This window comes from Rhododendron vialii, chromosome 9a (assembly GCF_030253575.1).
Source record: "Rhododendron vialii isolate Sample 1 chromosome 9a, ASM3025357v1".
NCBI lineage: Eukaryota > Viridiplantae > Streptophyta > Magnoliopsida > Ericales > Ericaceae > Rhododendron > Rhododendron vialii.
Window position 1 is genome coordinate 16267944 of NC_080565.1, and position 23806 is coordinate 16291749.

At 44.0% G+C, this 23806-nt stretch overlaps 1 protein-coding gene and 1 long non-coding RNA gene across 2 annotated transcripts; both read right to left on the reverse strand.

Annotated features, from left to right (window-relative positions):
• Positions 1-281: 281 nt before the first annotated feature.
• Positions 282-23806, reverse strand: LOC131301410 (inactive leucine-rich repeat receptor-like serine/threonine-protein kinase At1g60630). The gene is made up of 2 exons (XM_058327706.1): positions 21846-23806; positions 282-1205 (listed from the first exon to the last, which is right to left on the reverse strand). Exons 1-2 carry the CDS (start codon positions 23206-23208, stop codon positions 559-561), a joined length of 2010 nt encoding a protein of 669 aa, XP_058183689.1. The 5' UTR covers positions 23209-23806; the 3' UTR covers positions 282-558.
• On the reverse strand, positions 10765-19700 carry LOC131301411 (uncharacterized). The gene is made up of 2 exons (XR_009191274.1): positions 11617-19700; positions 10765-11536 (listed from the first exon to the last, which is right to left on the reverse strand). It is a non-coding gene; the product is annotated as an uncharacterized LOC131301411 (long non-coding RNA).

Sequence of the window (23806 nt, forward strand, 5' to 3'; positions counted from 1 at the left end):
AAATGGCTGCCAACAGTCTTTGTAAAACTCAGCCGCTGTCGCAACAAAATATGAGGTTGCATCTCCTACTACGGATGTCAAATTTGACACAGTATGCCAAGTGAAAGAACTAACATGTGAAGCAATTCTAATTCAAATGTCAAATATTTATGTATCATTTGACATTTCCCTCCTCGTGTCAAATTTGACATGTGATGTTAAAAATTTATTTTCATCACTTTATTCCAAAACTTTCTAAAAAAATAAATTTGACATGTTTGTTGGAATGGGCACCTTGAAGATGTCAAATTCAAACATGTTAAATTGCCATGTAAGCCTTAAAATTTTGATATCCTCAAAATTCGAAGCCAAGGCTTGCAGATGCTCTAAGCTGCAAACTGGAAATGTACTACTCCAGAGTGGCTTCAACAGCTAAAACAATAACTAGGAGAGGAAATTGAATGAAAACCTTTACACCAAACAGACTCTACAAAATCTAGCAATGCCTAGTTGAAGAATACGATTTTGAAAATCATGTGCCAAAAAAAAAAAATTCAAAATCCCAAATCAATGAACAACTCAAATACTCAAATGTTCTTCCCTCGGTAAGCTTTGAACTGTATCGGACCACCTACCCGGTGAATGATCACTGCTATTCGAAGACACTTGGGCTTCTGCCCTCATCTCTCTAATCATCCTCAACACTTCCCTCATCACAGGCCGATCTTCCGGCCCAATCGACACACAACCCATGGCAATGTTCAAAAGGGCCCCGAGTTTCTCCTCGGAAGCGTCATTACTATCACCTGATTCAGTCTCTTCTTCGCGTACTGACCGAACCCACAAGGGGATATCCGACCCGTGCTCCAAAACAAGGTCTTGGAATGGTGTTTTACCCGTTAGGAGCTCTAAAAGGAGAACACCGAAGCTGTAGACGTCAGATTGTTGAGTGGGAGGTTTTCGGATGTCGCGACATTCTGGGGCCCTATAGAAGAGGGAGGAGGCGCTGGATTCCTCGTGGGTATCCGGGTTTTTAAATGGGTTTAGCCCGTAATCCGTGAGACAGGATTCAAAGTCGGATCCTAATAGTACGTTCGAGGATTTTATGTTTCCATGGGTTAGACCTGGGTTTTGGTGGATGTAGAGTAGTCCTGTGGCCAAGTCCTCTGCTATTTTGAGGCATGAGGTCCAGTGGAGAGGTTTTCCACCTCCGTTAGCTCTTGTTCCTGAGGACAGTAGCAATTGTTATGGGCAAATCATGGACAATATTAACGAAACACGATGAAAACCAAGGGAGGAGTTTCGAATCAGCAAAAAGGCAGGAAAATTAGTACACAACCAAACAAGCAAAAAAGCTTGTGCACTGACAGAATTCATTAATCTGGTAAAAATAATTCCGTTGATTTGATAATATTTGTCCAAATAGTTTAAAATTGCTCCAAAACCTACTGATATATAGGTGACAGTATATCAGTAGAAAAAAAAAACCAAGGCTGCTTATTAGGTTTTCAAAGGGATGACAAGTTTTTCCTGTCTCCCTGTTGTCCTATCATTTGCTATGTTCTAAATGTATGTAACCACCCACGTTGGATGCTGGATACTTGGATAAGGCTGTGGAGAGGTGTCCAACGGCCATATCCAATTCGGATACATAAGTCGACTAATTTTTGTAGAGTACGGAAAAAGGATAAGCAGGTAATAGCTGGAAAATAATCATTTCTAAAGTTTCACATGGATTGGAGTTAGACGTGCCTTATGTTTCTTTAACCCAAACTATTGTCATGCATATTTCTATTGTTTAGGAATGCTAGACCCTGCACAACACCAATATGTGCTCAGGACGAGTTCCCACGACCAATATCTAACATTTGGACCCACCACATTCAAAAAATTCAAGTGTAGAAAGGTTACTTTAGGACACATCCCCATCCAAAAATTCGAGTGTTGAAAGGTTTGACACTTCGATACATGCCCCATACTCAATCGTTTTATTCAAATCAGCTCATATCGTCGTCAAGTAGTTAAAATGGGGGCAAAAGAGTGGAACATGGAAGATAAATATTAAATTCGTGACAACACTAGGCAGCAGAAGTAACTCAAAACAGCTAAATCAAAGGTAAGGGAAACACAAACCAGAAATCAATCGTTTTTTGGGTACACATCATTTTTCCACGAACATTTTTCAATTTTGGTAATGAAAACTCCTCTAAGACAATGAAGTTGAACATATATAAGAGCATCAAATTTACGGTCCGTCTCAATAACAACTTAACCATCTGGTCTGGAAGGTGCTTTCTGAAGAAAGTGAAAGCCACGTTCAACAATTTCAAACAGACCCAATGAGGAATTAAACCATTAGGATTATACACTATCCGGCTATTTGTCAGCTGGATGAGTTTTAGGGGATAAGCATAAGGTGAATATTATAGAATGGAGAATATGGTAGAAGGGGAACGAACTAAAGAGATGGTTTGTTTATGGTATTTGTAAAGAATGATGAGTATATATGTGCATGATTTGTTTTGTACTTGTTGATGGGAGTCACTTGGAGTCCTGTACATATAAGAATATCCCACAAGGAGTTACGGATCCTGAAATATTGAGTTCCCCTCTCTCCTTTTTACATCATAATAATATCCTATATCGTCTGGGCAACTAGAGAGACTGTGCATGCACCCCCGTCTACCACCGATCCCGTAATGTGGAGAATACGTCTTTATGCATCTTGGAGTGATATATGATTGTTAGAACCTACACGAAGGGAGGCAAATATGGCTTCATGATTTTAGTGTTTCCCACTATTTTGATCACTTGTTTAGTGTTTGATGATTGTTATGTGATAAATTCCCAATAATTAGTATGGGTGGACAAGAGCGGGTGGATGATGATTGTAGTGGCCCGGAGTAAGCAGACTCGGGCCGACCCCGAGACGCTTCCCATTGCGCATCCCGGTTCGGATACTAGTGCCCAACAGCGCAAAGCCTCAAGGCAATATTATTAAAGGCCCAGGCAGCCTTTGGGATGTCACTCAGTACATCACGAAGCGACCACCCATGGTGCCTCAGGAACAACCCCCTGTCTCGATGAGCCAGGTCCCTCGGGCGAACGCGTCACCATGACGTAAGCCGAGACAGTTATTGCATGAGGATCATCATTGGAGTTGACCTGGCCATGTGCTCCGTAACCGCCTTATCCCATACGTCACCTATTAAGTCACCCGAGGTGGTTACCCGAGCGTACCCTCCACGCGCTAGCTTGGAGGCCAAGCAAAGCAAGGTCTATAAATACAAAGTTACTCTAACCTAGAGAGAGGTATGTTATTCTATCCTAACCTTAGACCTATACACTTCTCCATACATCTAACTTGATCATCGGAGGGTCAAGACTTCCACAGGCCTAATGACTTGTTTCAGGTCCCACAGCGGGCGCACAGAGCAGCAGAGGAAGGAACCAAAACCAACCCACGGTCAAGATCCCGATAAACCAAATCCCTACAATTGGCGACTCCGCTGGAGATCTGATCGACTTCTCAGCATTCCATTTCTTCTCCTTCCCAAAATCTCCGTTCAAAATTCCCGAACCAAGATGGTGGAGGTACAAGATCCACCTCTCAGCGACACGACCTCAGACTCGGACCCCTGGGAGTTCCCCACCTGGGCTCCGACGCAATGTCCTAGGCAAGCAGCACGTCTCCATCGCTGTCGGAGCCAGCACCTCAAACACCAGACGCAAGGCTGTCCTCCGAACTCCATACCTACATCTGTCACCTGGAGCAGAAGATCGATGACCTCACGACGGTCATGGAACAGGACAGGCACGTTAGGAACGAGTTGGTGGAGATCAAGCACCTCCTCCAGATCTCTCACTCTCGCTCTGCCGAAAGCTGTGACGAGCAAAGGAGCCACCACAGCCCACCCCGCAACCAAGGAAAGGGCCCCCTGGTGGAGCATAGATCACGACCTTCAGCAAAAGACCACCTTGAGCCACCAGAGGAGGTAGCCCGCGTCGAAAAGAACAGCGACGCGAGGAACGCTCCTGCTCTCCCGACCCAAACCCAAAATGGCACCCAGGGAAGTGATCCGCCTTTGAGGAGTTTGGAAGTGTCTCCGTCTCCTCCACCCATCCTATTAGGAGCAGGGGGCATATAGAGCCCACCCCTAGCTTCACAAAAATCGCACGAGAGGACAACAGTCTTTCGGAGATCCAAACCAAAGGGTACCGCGAACGCCTAAAAAACAGACACGAATGAAGCCCGATCGTTGAGCACCACAAAAACGGACGCGACAGAAGTCCAATTACGAAGCGCCTCGAGCACCACTCTCGAGACAGTTATAAATTTGATAGACGAAAGGACCAGCACGAACACACACCCCAGAAGTCAGAGAGCGTTCCGCCAAAACCAAAGAACTTTGAAAGATTGGACCATCTCACTCCAAAGAAACGCACCATGACCGAGCGTCCAAACGGTCCCAACCGTTCGATCCGACCTCATCGCAATGCACGTCTTGAGAGACTCTCGACTTCTCTATTCACAAAGGAGATCGATTCAATCACCCCTCCCAAATGATTCACCCAACCCAAGTTTGCCAAGTACGACAGAAAATCCTAAGCTTACACTCACTTGGTACAGTATAAGCATGTTATGTCTCTATTCCTCATGAACGGCCCCTCCGACGACGCCTTCCTTTGCAAAGTATTTCCTGCGAACCTCGGGAACCTGGGCCTTACATGGTTTAACCAACTGCCTCCCCGCTCCATTTCCTCATTTGATTCCCTTTGTGACGCCTTCATGGCTTGGTTCGTCACCAGTAACAAGCTCGCAAAGGAAATCGACTCTCTCCTAGCATTACGCAAACGGGGCGATGAGACGCTTCGCCAATACGCCGATCGATACTGGGAGCTCTTTAATGAAATCGAAGAATGTGACAAAGTCATTTTGGCCCCAGGGTTTAAGCTAGGTCTCACCACGCAGGACGAGCAAGTATACGATGACCTAGCTCGAAACAAACCAGGATCCATGAAAGAGCTCATGACCCAGATCGAAGGGTGGTGCCAATTGATCGAATCAAAGGTTGAGCGAGGAATCGGGAAGCCCGCAGCATTGAAGGTTCCTACTGCCTCGGCAGTCATCCAGAGCGCCGCACATGCCTCGACCTCCAAAAAAACAGGTCAACAACATCAAGCAATCACCAAAGCGGGGACCGAAGCCAAGCAATTTCAATGCCAAAAAAACCGTCTTCGCCATCCCAATCTACCGGATCATTGACCAAGGACCAGCCCTTCTTCTCCTTCCCGAACCAAAAGCTTAGCACTGAGAACAGGAAGATCAAGAACCCGATTGTCTGATGCACCTACAATAACGAGCAAGGCCATTTCACCACCGCTTGCAAGCCCTTCAAGACTTACTTGGAGCAGCTTGTCGCAAGTGGCAACCTTGGTAATCTCAATGATCATGAAAAAACTAGGTCTAGAGCATAACGGGCCACAGGCCAGAACGAGGAGGAGGTTCAAACGATCCATGTCATCCACAGTCCCCTGGACGCCGAGGCTGCACGGATCATTCGTGCCGAACTTGATGATGCTTCATCATCCAAACAAGTCCTGCTGGTAGGTCCCGAGCCTAAGCGCCGCCGTAATGACAATTGCTCTAAATAGACTATCTCGCTCACCGAGAAAAACCTAGACTCTGTCCAGCTTCCGCATAACGATGCCCTCATTGCAACACTACGCATCGAAGCCTTCAACGCCTGGCGTCTCTTCGTCGACCAGGGCAGCTCGGCTGAAGTAATGTACTACTCCCTATTCAAGGATCTAAACCTCCCAGAGATTGACCTCCACCCCTCTGAGGTCCCCTTCGTTGGTTTCAGCGGAGCTCCGGTATGGCCCCTTGGACTCATCACCCTTCCTGTCGATGCCGGGTCGGTGACACACCAAATGGAGTTTGTCGTGGTGGATGTACCGAGCCTTTACAATACCATTGTCGGACTCACCTGGCTTCACAAAATGAATGCCATTGCCTCTACCTATCACTAGGTAGTACAATTCATTGGCACTTATGACCGTCAAGAAGACCTTTATGGAGATCAGATTGCTACTAAGAAATGCTATGTCAATGCAATCCGAAGCAACAAAAAAACGTCTCAGGTCAACCTCATCGAGGTCCCCGATGCCTCAGTCCTTGAAGCCATCGGCCCTTCAAGCAATTGAAGGTTTGATTACCGTCCCTATCACCGAAGATGGCTCCCAATTCTTCCTTGTCGGCTCATCCCTCAGCGATACCGAGCGGATGGAATTGGTGGACTTTCTCAAGAAAAACATCGAGGTGTTCGCCTGGACGCCAAATGAGATGCCCAGGATTGACCTCTCGTTCATCTGCCACGAGCTCAACATCGATAAAAGCGAGCGTCCGTTCATGCAAAAGGCAAGGCAATCATCCCCGATATATTTCGAAGCCATTATCGAAGAAGTTGGGCGCCTCCTAAACACTCGGGCCATCCGCAAAGTTCAGTACCCAAAATGGTAGGCCAACACTATAGTTGAGATAAAAAAGAACGACAAGTGGCGTGCGTGCGTCGACTATTCCAATGTCAACGATGCCTTCCCGAAGGACTTCTTCCCCCTTCCGCGGATCGATCAGTTAGTTGACGCCACTGCCGATCATGCCCGACTCAGCTTTATGGATGCTTGCCGAGGCTATCACCAGATAGCAATAAGCGAGGACAATGTTGAAAATACAACCTTCATTACCCCACAGTATTTTCGCATATCTCGTCATGCCCTTTGGCCTCAAAAATGTCGGGGCTACATTTCAGCGTATGATAACCAAAATGTTCGAACGATTGCTGGGAGATACCATGATGACCTACATCGATGATATGGTTGTGAAAAGCATGTTGGCAAGCAACCAGCTAGCCAGTCTCACCGAAGCCTTCGACAACCTCAAGACGCACAAACTACGTTTCAATGCCGAGAAGTGCGCCTTCGGGGTAAGCTCGGGCAAATTCCACGGCCACCTTGTTTCCCGGCGTGGCATCAAAGCAGATCCAACGCAGCTCCTCACAATCGAGAAACTCTCTGCTCTACATAACAAAAAGGACGTCCAACATCTCAATGGCCTCTTAATCGATTCATCAACCGCTCCTCAGACAGGTGCCCACCCATTCTTTGCACTTCTGAAAGGTAGCCGACGCTATTTCAGCTGGATCAAGGAATTTGACCGCGCATTACAATAGCTCAAGACTTACCTCTTCGAGCCCCCGCTCCTCGTCGCACCTTGGGACCAGAAGGACCTCTTCTTGTACCTAGTCATCTCCCCGCACGCCATAAGTTTAGTGCTCGTCCGCCAAGAGGGTCAGGACCATCAACCCATAAACTATACAAGCAAGACAATGACTCCAGCCGAGACACGTTATTTGCCTTAGGAAAAGCTTGTCTTTACCTTAGTCTCAGCCTCCCGGAAGCTCACTCCCAACTTCCAGGCGCACCGAACCATAGTTCTCACCGAGTTTCCACTTAAATCCCTCCTTCAAAAGGCGGATCTCTTCAACCAAATCTCCCAGTGGGCCGTGGAACTCACGAACTTCGACATCCACTATCAGCCCCGAACGGCTATAAAGACTCGGGTCCTTGCTGACTTCATAGCCAAGCTTACCCCGGAGCGATGCCCCCACCCCGAGCCCAACTCCCAATCCCGACGCAACACTCCAAGCAAACCCCAGTTCTGCCTGGAAGTTATTCCACGGTGATGTCTAGAAAATGTACGTGACGGAGCCTTAAAAAGCCGAGGCGCCGGGGTTGGGATTGTACTCCTTTCCCCCACCGGCATCCTCCATGAAAGCTCCCTCTCCAACAGCTTCCCAGCCTCAAACAACAAGGCCGAGTACGAAGACTAATCTCAGGACTCAAGGTCGCAGAAGCACTTGGTATTGACGAATTCATCGTCTACAGTGATTCTCAGCTGGTTGTTAATCAGCTCACCGAAGAGTACGAAGCTCAGGACGAGAGAATGCACACGTACCTCAACTCAGCTATTAGACTCACTAAAAACTTCAAGGCCATCCGCATCGAACACATTTCAAGAGAACAAAAGTCACACACCGGCGCTCTTGCTGGACTTGCCTCAGCATGCTCGGCCTCGGGACCCCGCTCTATTTTGTTCGGTACTATCGACAAGCCTAGTTTTGAGCTCGACGTCCTAGTCCACGAAGTCCTCAATATTGACCATGGATCAAGCTAGATGGACGAGATCGTTAGCTACCTCCGGGACGACATCATCCCCTCTGATAAAAAGGAAGCTCACCAACTCCGCAACAAGGCTGCTCTCTATTGGTTGAACCCCAATGGCAAGCTCTACCGACGGTCCTTCACCGGCTCGTACTTGTTGGTAGCACATCCACACCAGGTGCCTGGAATCATAGAAAAACTTCACGCTGGCAACAGTGGTTGTCACTCAGGTGGTCATTCCCAAGTACACCGAGCCATCATTCAGGGTTATTGGTGGCCTACGATGAAGCACGACTCCGAGGAGTACATTAAACAATGCCAGATGTTTTCTCCCATCATCCATCAGCCCGCCCGAGACCTCAAACCCTCTCACCAGTCCGTGGCCACTTTCACAATGTGGCCACTTTCGCAATGGGGAATGGATATCGTGGGAAAGCTTCCCGTTGCTCTAGGAGGATTCAAATTCCTCCTAACAGCCACCGACTACTTTTCTAAGTGGGTCGAGCCGAGCCTATGGTCACCATTGAAGAAGCCGACGTCATTCGTTTTGTTTGGGGGAACATCATCTCCCACTTTGGCATTCCTTTCGCTATCATCACTGACAACGACAAACAGTTCACCGGTCAGAGATATCGAGCCCTCCTCAACGAATACAGAATCAAGTGGGACACATCCACTCCGTAGTACCCACATGGCAACGGTCAGGCCGAGGCCGCCAACAAGGCTATCTCCGCTGGACTCAAGCGTCGACTCGAATCTCGACAAGGCAAGTGGGCAGAAGAACTACCGAGGGTGCTCTGGGGATACCAAACCACTCCCCGACGCTCCACCGGCCGCACCCCTTTCTCCCTGGCCTTTGGCATGGAAGCCGTCATCCCCCTCCAGGTTGGGCTACCTACGATCCGGATTGAACATTTTGATGAGGCGGTCAACGAGACAATTGCTCCGAACCTAGACCTGGCCGAAGAAGAGCGCAAGAACGCTCGGATCAAGCTCGCTTCCTATCAGCAAGAGGTTGCCCAAGGTTACAACAGGAGCGTCCACCTCCGATCATTCAAGCCTGATGACCTCGTTTGGAAGAAGGTGATAGAGAAGGCCAAAAAGAAGAAGCTCATACCTAACTGGGAAGGACCGTTCCATGTGCTCAAGCATTTTGGCTCGGGCAATTACAAACTTGAAAAGCTAGATGGAACTCTCATTGCCAAGTCTTGGAACTCCAACAATCTTAAGAAGTTCTTCGGCTAGTGATTAGTCATCTCGGGGTAGCCTTTTTAGGCCTCCTCCCCATTTGTTTTTATGTTGTTTCATTTTCCAAGAAAGGCTATTATTGTAATGACATTCGAGCAGTTATTAATGAGAAGCCACTTTTCATTCCCCTAAATATTGTGTTATCTACTATCATTTTTCTTTTGCAATCGTTTTATCCCGGCTCGGTTTGCATTTCCTTGTAAATCGTTTTATCACAACTTCCTGGACTTGGCCCTCCGAAAGGTTAAGCCCTCCTCCCCGGCTCAACTCCCACTAAGTCGCCTCAGGCCACTATGGTCGCTCGGCAGTGTTCTAAATGGCGGCCGCCTAGGCGCTTGGAGGTACCCTGCCGCCACGCCAACACCCCTTGGCGTTTGATTTGGTGCCCAGGGAGGTTTGGCGGTGTTTGGCGGCCGCCTAGGCGGCCTTGGCGGTCTCGGCGATTTGGCGCCCAGGGAGGTTTGGCGGCTGCCTAAGCGGTCTTGGGGGGCCTTGGCGGGGCTTGGCGACATCATCGACGTCTTTGGAGGCCTTTGGCGGCCTAAAATATATAGTATTAAACTAATGTAGATCAAGTTTTGGAAGGGTATGGAGGAGAAGAGTTAAAGAAAGGAGATGAACTTTTAACTCGGCATTAGGGATCTCCGATCTCGTTTATTTCTACTTATTGTCTTATTCAACTTATTTGCTAGTTGCTACTACTTAATTTCATTTGGGTTTGTACATTAAACTTTGCATTATGGTTATGTAGAACTTTGAACTTGTATTATGGATACATAGAATAAAGTTTGATTGGATAATGGTTTGTTAAAAAAAAAAAAAAAACGCCGAATTGTTTGGCGGCGCCTAGGCGGCTTGGCGCTTGGAGGTGGGTCTCCGCCCTACTAGCGCCAAGCGCCATTTAGAACATTGTCGCTCGGGCTTTCGACGGATTACCCCAAGCGCACTCATTCTGAAGGCTTGTTGGTATCCCAACCAGCCCTACCTAAAGCAAGGGACACCGAAAAATCTCTTAATTCAAAAGCTATCCACTTATTTTGCTTCGGTTTCACACTTGCTCGCAAATCTAGCAGGGCTTGCCCGAAGCAAGGGGCAGTGAAAAATCACTTTTTTCAAAACTATCCAGTTGTTATGCTTTAGTTTCAAACTTGCTCATATACCTGGCAGGGCTTGCCCGAAGCAAGGGGTGCAAGGATTGTCAAGCAAAGTTAGGAATACCCACTAAGCATGGCAACAAACACGAAACACTAAATAAACCATTCATGCACAAAAACAAAATGTCAAAAACATCCATGTGCAGAGAATCAGAAAGTGTGGTGTTAAAGCCTACCGAGGACCTGGCATGGGCCAATTGTTCGGCGCCAGTCCTGCCAAACAATTACAAGTGATCTAGCTCAGGCCAATTGTTCAGCTCTAGTCACACAGAGCAAAAAAATATTTACAAACCCACTGGAACGACAAACTCCAATTGTTCAGAGGTGTCCAGCCAAATGTAAACTATCCTAAGTTCAAAGTTTATCTGAATCAACACAAGAAAGAAACGTTCAGGGGGCAGAGGCTTCTACTGTTTTCGATGCGACCTTGCTTTCAGGCTTGTTGTTCAGCTCGGTTTTTTGTTCTTTGGCGACGGGATTGAGCATCTTTAGCATTTCGGTAGGAGGCTCGGGAAGGGTACGAATGTATGAACCCTCTGAAGGATTCAGAGTCGCCATCAAATGCTTGTGATACCACTTCACCCCAGCCTTAAAACGGTCAGAGTAGATATCAGCCACAATATCCCTCACATGCGCTTTATACTCCAGCGTCGCCTTATCATATCCTTCATCATAGCCTTTCTGGTCTGCTACATCCACCTGCAATTGCACTTGGCTCTTCAAAGCGGCAAGTTCTTCCTTGGCCTTCTGCCCTTGAGCTTGACGTCCTTCCACAATCTTTCGAACTTGTCGAAGTTCTTTTGATGCTTCGAGGCCACCTCTTGAGCCAGTCGCGACTGTTCATGCTCAATAGCCACGGCGTCTTTGGCTTCTCACATGGCCACGGACTGCTTAATCATTTCCCCATGAAGGCAAACGACACGAACACCAACCTGCCCAAAACAAAGCATCAGTCACCTGATGATAAAGTGTAGACGAGCAAAAGCATTATGAAATAAAATGATGCACTTACCAGGACCAGATACTGGGCTATCTCACTAATCAGCGAAGCTGGCTCCTTCTGAGCTTCGTTTACATCCCTCGGCAAAGATCCCGCTCGGAGAATTCCGTACGCCACCTACGAGCTCAGGCCGGCGCAATCCCCGTAGTTGATCTGACGTCCTAAGAAGGTCTCAAACACCAGAGTCCACGAAGCTTTTAGCTACTCGTCTGTAAGACGTTCGTTGGGCTGGGATCCCTCGGCCCTGACTCCCTCCCTCTGGATCAATCACATTCTTGCCCAAATTTGCCTTACTCCTTTCCCACCCTGTTGTCACGTCGGTCCGCTGCTTCTTGTGCGGTTGAGAATCCTCATAGAGGACTGTAGGGCGAGATGAGCTCAGCGAAGCTATGTGTCCTCTCCTCGCTCCCCCAACCGCCAGCCTCAGGTTGGCCAGCTCTCCCTCTTTCCTCACCATCTCTCCACTCTCGGGCGAATTGGCTCACAAATTCTCCCAAGCGGAGGCGAACTGCTGCTCCCGGTCGCCTCGGAAGATATCACCACTCCTGCTCGCCCTCTTCCTCTGCCCCTTCTCCCTCGACCGCATGCCCAAGTCGAGTTCTTACCGGCCTACTTCCTCAGTTTCTTTGTGAGAAAGCTGGTGTAGGATGACTTATAACCGCGGAGATGGGGCCCTCCTCCTGACGAGCGGAACGGCGTAAGCCGCTGTTATAACCGAGCGATTACACCACCTCCGATATCACTTTACAACGTTCTTCCCTGCGAAGGTAGACAAGGAACGATACTCAATAACGAATTACAATAAGAGCAATAAGGAGTAAAAATAAAGACAAGTGCAGACCGGGAGAGCCTGTATTCTATTGAACTGGATCGTTGCCAACCTCCCCGGGACCGAACATAAAGTTCCCTGACACGACAACGAATGCGTTCGCCCAAGACTCGGAGTCGGGCAAGCTCTCTATCAACAGATCCTTGTACTCTGGCCGACTGGCAAGGTAGTACCGACCATAGCCAGGGTTCTTCCTAAGCGAGTATGCCCCAAACAACTCCTCGATCCTGAAGTTTAGGACTTCCTTCCTCCGCAACTCGATAATGCTCATAATAATACGGTAGGAGTTGGTGGAAAGCTAAGAAAAGGTGAGGGTCAGCTCCCGAAGGACATGTCGGATGAAAGGATGGAGGGGAAACCTAACTCCACCCTCGGTAATGGCCATCTGAGGGAAAGTCAGCTCCCCCTCTCGGTATTGGATATCATCTGGACGTGACGCCCCTCTTCTAACTCGAACATCGGGAGGAATGGAGTAGGCCGCCCGAATTTCTCGTAGGACCCCACCTCCCCATCAAAGAAATGGAGGATTATGCATGGGCACTCCGCTTTTCCTCATCAGACCTCCTCTGGAGCCTCGGCCTCAACATCTTGGCCCGATGAGCTCACGGGGTCGGCGACGAGAGATGATATCGGAGAGTCTGACATCTATTCAAAAGGAGGGTCAAAAGGCTCGAAATAGTCTGTTGGGACAGAAGTGGCCCAGTGCACTCTCTGGACTACGAAGGAAGTCGTCCATGAAGTCTTCTTCGCTCAAGGTAATGAATGTTGAAGAGCTGTTGGAGCTGTCCGAGGAGATCTCAATGACCATTCGCCCAAACCTAACAAGATGCACATACAAGAGCTGTTAGCTACGTGGATGCTCGGAATCAAGGAGGTTCAGTCGTTCAGGCATAGTCAGGTCATCATTCCTCGAACACCAAAACACTAAGTTAAGATCCTGGACGAGGGATATTCTTCCTCGAGAAGAACATCGAGCTCGGGAAGAATTTGGAGCTCGGCAAGAACATTGAATAGTGTCTGTTCATCTTCTTCCCGCTTTCCAGTCAGTCCAAGTCTCTCCAAACAACGAATTCGACCAGAAAACGTTGCAGAATGCATTAAAAAAGCTAGAAAACTTGAGAGAAGTGTCGATCGATCAACATGCCTGAAGCTGGGAAGAGATCTCACTGCCAAACGCGCACATAGTCGAACCAAAGCCCTGGAAACTCGAGTTTTAGAGATAGGAGCTCTGATGTTGATGAACTAGAGAGAGAAAACGAAAGTGTCTCTCTCTTCCGCTCCTCCTTTTATACTAGCAGTTCAAAGATGGAGGGGGCACACGGGAAACAGAGTGACACCTCAGAGGCCGTTGGATGTGCAACACGTGGCGGCAATCAACGGCTCACAGAAGACCAGCGACGTCAAGAGCAGCGTCGGTTGTCCGAGCCATTAGGGTTGCGACGCATGGCAATGATTTGACAAAAAGTACCAATCAACTGACATGGCACGTGCCGAGCCAGCTATCACCGTACGATCGATGAAGAGGCGATTGATGCGTGGCTCCAAGGGCTGGGGCAAGGCTTTGGACGGTTGCCAAGGATATTATGAAGGTCCCCTCAGACAGAGATCTCGGTGCCTGCAATCACTACTATCAATCCCCCCCCCCCCCCCCCCCCGCGCTGAGAATGATGCCCGGACGGATTGAAGGGTTATTGTAGTGGCACAGAGTAAGCAGACTCCGGCCGACCCCGAGACGCTTCCCATTGCGCATCCCGGTTCAGATCTTGGTGCCCAACAGCGCATAGCCTCAAGGCAATATTATTAAAGGCCCAGGCAGCCTTTGGTATGTTACTCGGTACATCACGAAGCGACCACCCATGGTATCTCGGGAACAACCCCCTCTCTCGGTGAACCAGGTCCCTTAGGCAAACACATCACCATGACGTAAGCTGAGACAGTTACTGCATGAGGATCATCATTGGAGCTAACCTGGCCATGTGCTCCGTAACCGCTTTATCCCATATGTCGCCTATTACGTCACCCAAGGCGGTTACCCGAGCGTATCCTTCATGCGCTAGCTTGGAGGCCAAGCAAAGCAAGGCCTACAAAGGGACTCTAACCTAGAGAGGTACTGTATGTCATTCTACCCTAACCCTAGACCTATACATTCTACCCTAACCCTAAACCTATATACTTCTCCCTACATCTAACTTGATCGTCGGAGGGTCACTGGGCTTCCACAGCCCTAGTGACTTGTTACAGGTCCGGCGGCAGGCGCGCGGAGTAGTGGAGGAAGGAACCAAAACCAACCCATGGTCATGATTCCGATAAACCGAACCCCTACAATGATTAAATGTGTTGATTGTACATTTTAGTCCTTGCGTAATGGATAAAAGTGGAATCGATGGGGATATAATGGTCATTAAAAATGGCATATCGATACAGAAGGATTGGGGAGAGGTTGTCTTTTATGCATTTGGCTTCTCCCAGATATACACCCTCAGATATATAATTCGGGAATAGCATATCCCCCTCTATTCCATTGCAGACGGAATGGCAACAACTAATTGCATTACATTTTGATGACATCTAACGTAAATCCGTGATGCTTTATACGACATTAAACTCGGCGTCATATGAGCTACAAATAGTACAAGCAATTTAATCCATCCAACATATCATATCATATAGTACCCGCCTATGGTGGCAACCAGTTGATTTATCCCAAGAACAAATATTTTTTTACAAGTGAAAGATGGTTTATAGAAAAAATTACTAGTTAATTTGGATCACAGAGTATATAATCTACGGCCACCAAAACCAAAAGATTGAGGTAAAATTTATGTTTTATGCGGCTACAATGGTTCTAACCCAATGATATCGGACACTCTATAAAACTTTGTTTGAGTAATGATCGGAAGACCTGGGATCTTCTCCGGTCTCTAAAAAGAGATTGGACCATGGGGTTTATCTATTGGTGGGCCCTTTTATCATATTTTGTCCATCATATTTTTTGGATATCAATTATTATGATTACGGAATGAATTAATCTTGAAAAAAGATTCTTTATTACATTATATCAAACACAATTTATCAACATAAATCTGTACTAATCGTGTGTTGATTTGTATCAAACAAGAAGAATTTGGGCATAATGAATGTTATCGATGAGCTCTGAAAGAAGAACAAAGTCCGTTCATTAAAGAAGGCCGTTTAATGATCACAATTAGACAAAACTGGTCGCAGAGGAGCTGCTCCCACCCCAGAATGTTGCCAAACTTGGGAATTACTAATAAGTATACGATTCATTAAAATAAAAAGGTGGGTGGTCTCTTCCACATTTCAAATTTTTTTAATAAGTGTTCCCAAAAAAGGGAACACAAAAAAGAAAAACAAGGTTTGCCATCAAATCTTTATTCTTTTACCCAAATATTTTACTAGCTAAAAGAATATAGTAATGATTTTTTAAGCATATGATATCATACTCTCCTCCTCCGAGCATCTTTCTCTACTGATAGCTTCACACAAAGTCACTTCTCCGAGTACTTCTCCAGGGCACGTGGACACGTGCATGCATGATTTTCTTTTTCTTTTTCTTTTTAAACCAACATGTATGCATCATTTCTAGTACTAATGTATTCTCCTCTCTTCATTATTTTATACTTTTTAGCGCTTTTAAGGAGCAATTATTCAATGTTCACCTAACACCATGTGACATTACCTACGTTGTACTCCCAACCATTTACATAGCAACAAATTATGTATGCTAATTATTATTATTATGTTACCATAGTTTTTTTTTTTTTTTGGTTATATTATCATGTTTCTTGTTTTGTCTAGGCCATTATTCGTGTTTCCTATTTGGTATAAGTTTTTTAGTTACGTATATTTTTCTAATTTATTTAGGGCTCTTGGCGGTCAAGTCTTGTAGCCTATATAAAGGCATGTTAGGCTAATGTTTTAGATACAATCAATATTACACATCAATGAAAACAAGCTTCTTATCTATTCACTTTTTTGTATCAGAGTCATGAGATCTAGGCCCTCAAGGATACTTGCTCTCTTACGAGAAACCTAAGCCTCACCACCAACTGTTGGGCACGCATAGTTTACTTTGTCAATCTCCTTCATGCTTTCCAGTTGCCTGCCCACCATGCCTCTTCACCACCAGCGTTCATGGCTTTCCAATTTCTGGCTTCTTCATTTTTTCGGCTTTCCTTGGTTTCTCCAGGCTGTCTTTCTCGTGCCTAGCTGTTTCTTTTGGCTCTCGATTTCTCCTGGCTGTCTCTTCTAAGTTTTAGCTCCTCGACTCTTGGTTTCCTATTCAAACTCAAATTGGTAGATCTACTTGAATTTGAGGAGAGATGTTAACATAATACTAGAAAATATTATGTTACCATGTTCCTTGGTTCTATTACGTTTCTTCTTTTGTTTAGGTCATTATTCTTGTTTCCTAATTTGTCTAAGTTTCTTTGTTGTGTGTGTTTTCCTAATTTATTTGGGGTTCTTGGTGGTCAACTCTTATAGCCTATATAAAGGCATGCAAGAGTTATGTTTTAGACACAATTAATATTACACATCAACGAAAACAAGCTTCTTATCTATTCACTTTTCTATCAATGCGTTAGGAACGTTATCGTTCACTTTTGTTGATAGTTGAAAGACAACGAGCGCCAAAGGGCTTGTAGCCTAATGGTATTTCTTGATCATTCCTTTGTGAGAGGCCTGGATTCGAAGGCCGTCAAGGGCGTTTGCGGTTCAGGGCTATAGTCTTTGGACCTCCTGTGGACTAACTTACTAAATATCCCCCAAACCCCCGTTGATGTATACCGCTTGGCAAAAAAGAAGAAGAAAGAGAGCGACTAATATTGTGTGGTAGTGATCTTTTGTTTGAGGGGAGTAGCACATCATGTGGATCCCCAATAGCAAAATGAATACCAGAAACGATCGGACAAACACAGACGATCCTGTAAAAAGTCAGTAGGTAGTGGACTAAACGTGCCCCTCAATTGACTAACTTATGTGCTTGGAATTTTCACAAAGGCCAAACGAATGGAAGGGAAAGAAAAGAAAATAAGAAATTGGATGATTAATAAGTGGATTAATTTGCATTTTAGAGCTTGTATTATGTGTAACTTTAAGCACAATGACAAATTTTGGATTGCATTTGTGAAAAAGTTTAGAGCAAAAAATATTAATCTTCTTTAGGAGAGAATATAAATGTTTGTCAAAATAATATTATTAACATTAGAGCATCTCAAAAGGGCACAAGGGAGGTATCGAATTTCTATACCACATCTTAATGACATACTCATACTCAGGAAGGACTGACATGGGAGCACGTGGGGGCATATGCGCCCACTCGAAACTAAAGTAATTTTGTTATATTTGCGTATATTTAGCATAATCTGAAAGTGTGCTACTACACATACACGTACACTCACCTATAATAATTTTGTTATGTTTCAATTTCGTCATATGGTGCATTTATACTTGTTGATTTCCGAATTGTTTGTTTATTTGGAACAATTTTTTCTTAATTCTATTTATTTTTAACCGGTCTAATAGCAATATTTTAAAATAAAGTCATTAATAAAACTGTCTCGATCATTCTAAAACTTGTCGATGTCCATGTAAAAAATGGTCTAAAATTTTAGTTTGAGATTTTGTACTCATTTTTACATAATTTAACTAAAAATATGTGTTATAAACTTTTGTAGTTTGTAATGCATGCCTTAATTATGTACGATCTTATTGTGGCTAACAAAAAAAATTAATTTTTACCATTATGATTAACAATGTGCCCTCACTAAGCTACATTTTTGGGATCCGTCCCTGCTCATACTTCCTATATCGCAATTCCTTGACTTTTTGGGAGCAAGCTACTCTGTCCTCAGTTCTCGTCCCGAGCTTCAAATTACGAGTATATATAATTCTGTTGTGTGCTTTGAAAATGTATTAGCTATAATTGAAGAAAACCACGATTTGCTTTTAGTGGATTAACGATGTCAAATTGCCTTGATTTTGTACATAAAATTTCTTCGCGTGATCAAAGAGCGTTTCAGATTAGGACTATGAGCTCTGGACGAAAATTGAACTAAAAGCACAACATGGCCCTTGCGTCCCCATTTATGAGACAAGTTGAAGAGTTACTTGCAACGAGAAAATTCCAAGGGACTCTTTAAACTTCAATTTCTTTGACTTTAGGCAACTATTGTAAACAAATTAGTGTTTTCTTTTGTTTGTGATTTGAGTAGTATTTTTGGATAATGAATGGAGAGGAATGAGAGTAATGATTGGAGAGCGAGATAAAAAGTGGAGAGAGATAGAGTAAGAAATAAGAGTAATGATAGAAAAGTAAAAGAGAGAAATGAGATTAATGATTTAGTTGAGAAATAACTTAACGTTCTGTTATAGAGAAATAACTCAGCTATCAAAAAGTTTATTTTTGTTATGATGTGATTGAAGAGATATTTTTCAATAACTTAACGTTCTGTTATAGAGGACATGAAAAAAAAAGTTATAGAGGACATTAAAATTACACTAGCTGAACCTACCGAAGAGAAAAGGGGAAAAAAAAAAAAAAAAAACCACTGCCATATCTAATGGTCCACCCCTGCCCGAAAGCTTTAAAATTCATTAAAAAAATATATAGTTGCATTCTTACTTGAATAGTATGAAATTCACCGCGGGTTTGACTTATTGGTTAAGTTGGCTCATTTATTTCTTTAATGTTTTGTTAACAAAACAACAAGAATATTATTATCACTCCCTTTGTTGTAAAAATATAAATTACAATGGAAAACATCATCTTAAGCAAATTGATTTTATAAATTACTAAAAATATTTCATAGACTAAACTAAGTAGCAAAATAAAAAAATTGACCTATAAAGAAATATATTCTTTCCAAATTGTCGAAGTACACAATTTTTTGACACGTGTATTCTTTAGGAAAATGATTTTCATATTCCCTTTTTTAATAAATACAATCCATTTTTTGTCTTTTCGTAAAGTTTTTGTGTGTATTTTTCTCATTAAAAGACACGAAAAATGCATTTATAAGAAAAAGAAGTGCAAAAATCATAACCCATTTTTCAAATGATCTTATTGTTTGTCCTCTTTTCGTTACTATAATTTTACGTTGAGATGATCTTTACCCTATTCCGCTAAGGATTCTTAAAAAATAAATATTTATTTGTAATTTTTAAATTTAAAATTAATGTATAGACGAAAATAATTTTTTGATTTTTTTGCACTATTCAAATAGAAGATCTCATCGAGATCTGTTAAATAAGATCCATATTGCACAAATAATTATTGGGATACTTAAATATCCATCCTCAATTCATACCCGACTTATGTTTTCACCTTAGTCATTTTGAATACTTATGTTTTCATCCTCACTTTAAAATAAACCCTATATATATATATATATATATATATATATATATATATATATATAGGAATTTTAGGATGGAAAGATAAGTCCTGAAGTCCCAAACCCAAAAATTTTGCTAAAATCATTTATCACAAACCGAAAATCTCGGCACCGAAAATGTCGCAACCAAAAAGCATTTAACCCACCCCATTTCCTTTTCCATCTCCCACAACCCCCGTCCCCCCCATTTTCCGTTTCCATTAACCACCCTCCCCCCTTCCATTTTCGTTTCAATTAATTTGAGGTGAGGCTCGCCCAACTGGACCATAGCGGGATTTCGAGAAGCAAGCGACGAAACCAGTTTCATTTCCGAAATGATCTCTGGGCAAGCAGTGGCGAGATCTGGAACGGGATTTCGAGAGGGTTTGGCGTCTGGGTAAGGTTTTCGGAGAGTCTTCGGGAGTCGAAACAGGCACTCGTTACCAAATCTGAGGATTTCGAGATTTGTTGAGAGTCGTCGGTAGACAAAAAACGTTCGCTGGTGGTCGGTGAGGGCTGGGCTTCAATCGTCGGTTGTCGACGATGCAGAAGGTGGATTACGATGGTGACGACGTGTATTCATGTTTAAATAATCATCCTCTTTATCCAATAATCATCATCTCTATCGTGTTCACGTTGTAATCGTCATGGTAATTTAACCATATAAGGTCATGGTAATTTAACCATCTGATAAATTATTTGAACCGTTTACCATGAAAAATATTTGTTTGAATCATGGGATATTTATCGTGTTCCCGTTGTAATCGTCATAGTAGTTTAACCATGTAAGGTCATGCTAATTTAACCATGTAACGGTTTGAGTATGTTATAGTATGTTATGTTATTTCTTTTTTTATGGTAATTTAGCCATGTTTCGTGTAATAAGATCAATGAAAAATATGATTTTTTATTGTCTAGTTGGCCAACTAGAAGAATGAAGAAAAAATGCAAAGATGTGGTCAACTTAACATGTTATATTCATAAAAATATTGATTTCTCAAATACATTCCATGATAAATAAATAAAAATCAATCATATTGAAATTTACCAAATCCCACTGAATTAGGAAAATAATCCAATTCAATCCCACTAAATTAGGAAAACAATCCAATCCAATCCCACCAAATTATGAAAACAATATAACATAATAAATGTATATCATTGGGAAAAGGGTAAGAAAGGTAATTCACACATTAAGAAGATGAAAACATAAGCATAAAAAAATGGCGGGATGAATTCTTACATGACATATAAAGAGGATGGATATTTAAATATTCCATAATTATTTCAGTAAATTCATTATTTTTAAGCTTAAAAATTACAAATAAGTACTTATTTTTTAAAAATCCTTAACAGAACACCAATATTTTGACTGAAAATTAAAAATCACTAATATTTAGAATAAATATTTTTGTTGTGTTCGGTTGAGAGTTTAGTTTAGTTTAGTTTTAATAGTGGGTGGAGGGAGAAATAGAGTAATGATTGAATATAGGGGTAATGATTGGAGAGAGATAGAGAGAGATGTGAAAGTAATAATTGAAAAAATAGGGTAATAATTAGAGAAAAAAGTAGGATAGTGATTGAAAAACAAAACTAAAACAAAAACTCATTCCACCGGTTCTATGCCCTGTTTCGCAACCTGGTTTCAAATTCTACCCTAATCCTACAAAAAGTTCCCCACTTTCATAATTTTCCCACCCAATAATCCCTACCACTTAAGCAACATTAATCATAATTAGCAGCACCATTCACAAATTTAAAAGGTACAGTATGAAAGAATAGTGGAGTAAAAATCGGAGAATAAATTCTTTACACCACCGGTGTAAACATTTATTTCCTCCGAATCAATTGCATTGCGCCACATCGCCATATTTTATTAATTGGGACCACTATTTTGACACGTGTCACAATACAATTGATTTAGAGAAAACAAATATTTACACCGACGGTGTAAAGAATTTATTCTTAAATCGATTGACATATACTCCGTACTACTAGAAGAGAAAGAGGCATACCGTGGATGAGAGAGAAAAGGCTGCCGTTAGGAAAATAATCGTAAACAAGCAGCCGCTCCTCCTTGGTCTGAAAATAAGCCCTGATGGGAACAAGATTCGGGTGGCTGAGCCGCCCCAGCACCTCCATGTGCCGCCTGAACTCCTCTACCCTTACCGGGTACCTCGAATCCTTCAGCCTTTTCACCGTCACGATAAACCCCGACTCCATCACCGCCTTGTACGTGCTCCCCACCGTCCCCCTCCCCAGCGTCTCCGCTGACGCCTTCAGCAAATCCTCCAGGCTGTAACTCATCTGCTGGTCCCCTGGCCCACAGAACACCAGCCTCCCCAACCCCTCCCCTTCCCACGCATACCCCCCTTTCTTTTCACCACCGTTGTCGTTATCATTGTTGTTATTGTTATTATTCCCTCCTCCTCCTCCTCCTCCTCCTCCTCCTCCTCCGCCACTCGCTTCCCCCTCCTCCTCTCCGCCCCTGGCCGCCGCCTTCCCTCTTCCTTCCCTAGTCTCGCTTTTGTTTCTTTTTTTACAGACCAAACAGAGCACCAATGAACAGACTAAAATCAGAACAAACCCACCAACGCTTCCGCAGATTATTGCAATGATTTTCCACCGCCGTTTACGCTTTCCCAGCTTCGGATTGGCCGCGGGAATCGTAGATGGCGGAGGCCCATTAGTCACATTACAGGGTACACCAATCTGGACTCCACATAGAGCGATGTTACTGAAAAACGACGACGAATTGAACCTGACCAGAGCGGGGGTGACCGGGATATCGCCGGAGAGTAGATTATTCGACACGTTGAAGAACCTGAGACTGGTCTGGTTGAAAGGCGGGATTTCTCCACTAAACCGGTTATCTTGCAGGTAAAGGAGGTAAAGCCTGGGGAGATTCAAAAGAGAGGGCGGGATATCGCCGGAGATTTGGTTTTCCGACAAGACGATGATCTTGAGACGGTGGAGGAAGGACAGGGAGGCGGGGAAGTCGCCGGAGAAGTTGTTTTGGCTGAGGAATATGGACTTGAGGTTTTTTAAACCGGAGAGGGAGGGGATTCCGCCGGATAAGGAGTTGGATTTGAAGCTGAGGACTCGGAGCTGGTCTAATTGGTTTAGAATCGTTTCGTGTAGTTGGCCGGTTAGGTTTAGGTGTTCGAGGACTAGTTTTGTGACTCTCCCGTTGATGCACTGCTTGATTCCTTCCCAGTTGCAAACGTCGGGGCCTGTCCATTGTAAGGTGTTTGATGGGTCGATTGAGGATTTTAGGGCTGATAGGGCTTGAAAATCGTCTGATGCAATGAGGGGAAAGCATAGGGAACAAAAGATAAAGAGGTGGAAGAAAGAACAGGGTTTTGGTTTTGGACCCATTGTGAGGAGAGAGAAAAGAGATTTTTGATTTGGTTCTCTCTCTCCTATCTCACTCTCTCTCTCTCTCTTTCTGGGTGTTGGATTGATTCAATGGCCAGGGAGGAGGGTGATCGTTGATTGATGAGTTGAATGAAGGGCATTGGGGGATCATGATGAAGAAATCGAAAAACGGATCTGAAAAGATGTTTCCTTTTCCGTCATTCCCTTTTTTCTACCAGATCTGAAAAACAATTTCAATCAATGGGTCCGGAAAAACCCCGAGGAATGGCGCCATTTAATGTCATTATCGCAACTGACTCTATAGAATAGAGTAGTAGTAGTAGACCAGTAGTGATGACAAACTATATGGGTGTTCATCTACTTACTGTCGTTTTTAGCAGAAGAAACTGAAAACTCAATGAATTGAAGGGCAGAAAACAGAGGGAGAGGGAATTCAATTCGTGAACACTCTCTCTCTCTCTCTAAAATTGGTGAAATGGAGTCTCCTGACTTTGCTTATCGTTTCCCTAGATGAATAATAACTCGTGGGGCTCACCGACACCAAACAGCTTGTTGCTCACGTGAGGCCCTTCAGAAGTTGCAGATCCAAATACATTTA

Excerpts from the sequence above, each read along its gene's own strand:
- LOC131301410 (XM_058327706.1), bottom strand. The coding sequence starts at position 23,208 with ATGGGTCCAAAACCAAAACCCTGTTCTTTCTTCCACCTCTTTATCTTT. Across the intron at positions 1,206-21,845 it reads CCTTTTCTCTCTCATCCACG|GAACAAGAGCTAACGGAGGT; the intron begins GTATGCCTCTTT and ends TACTGTCCTCAG.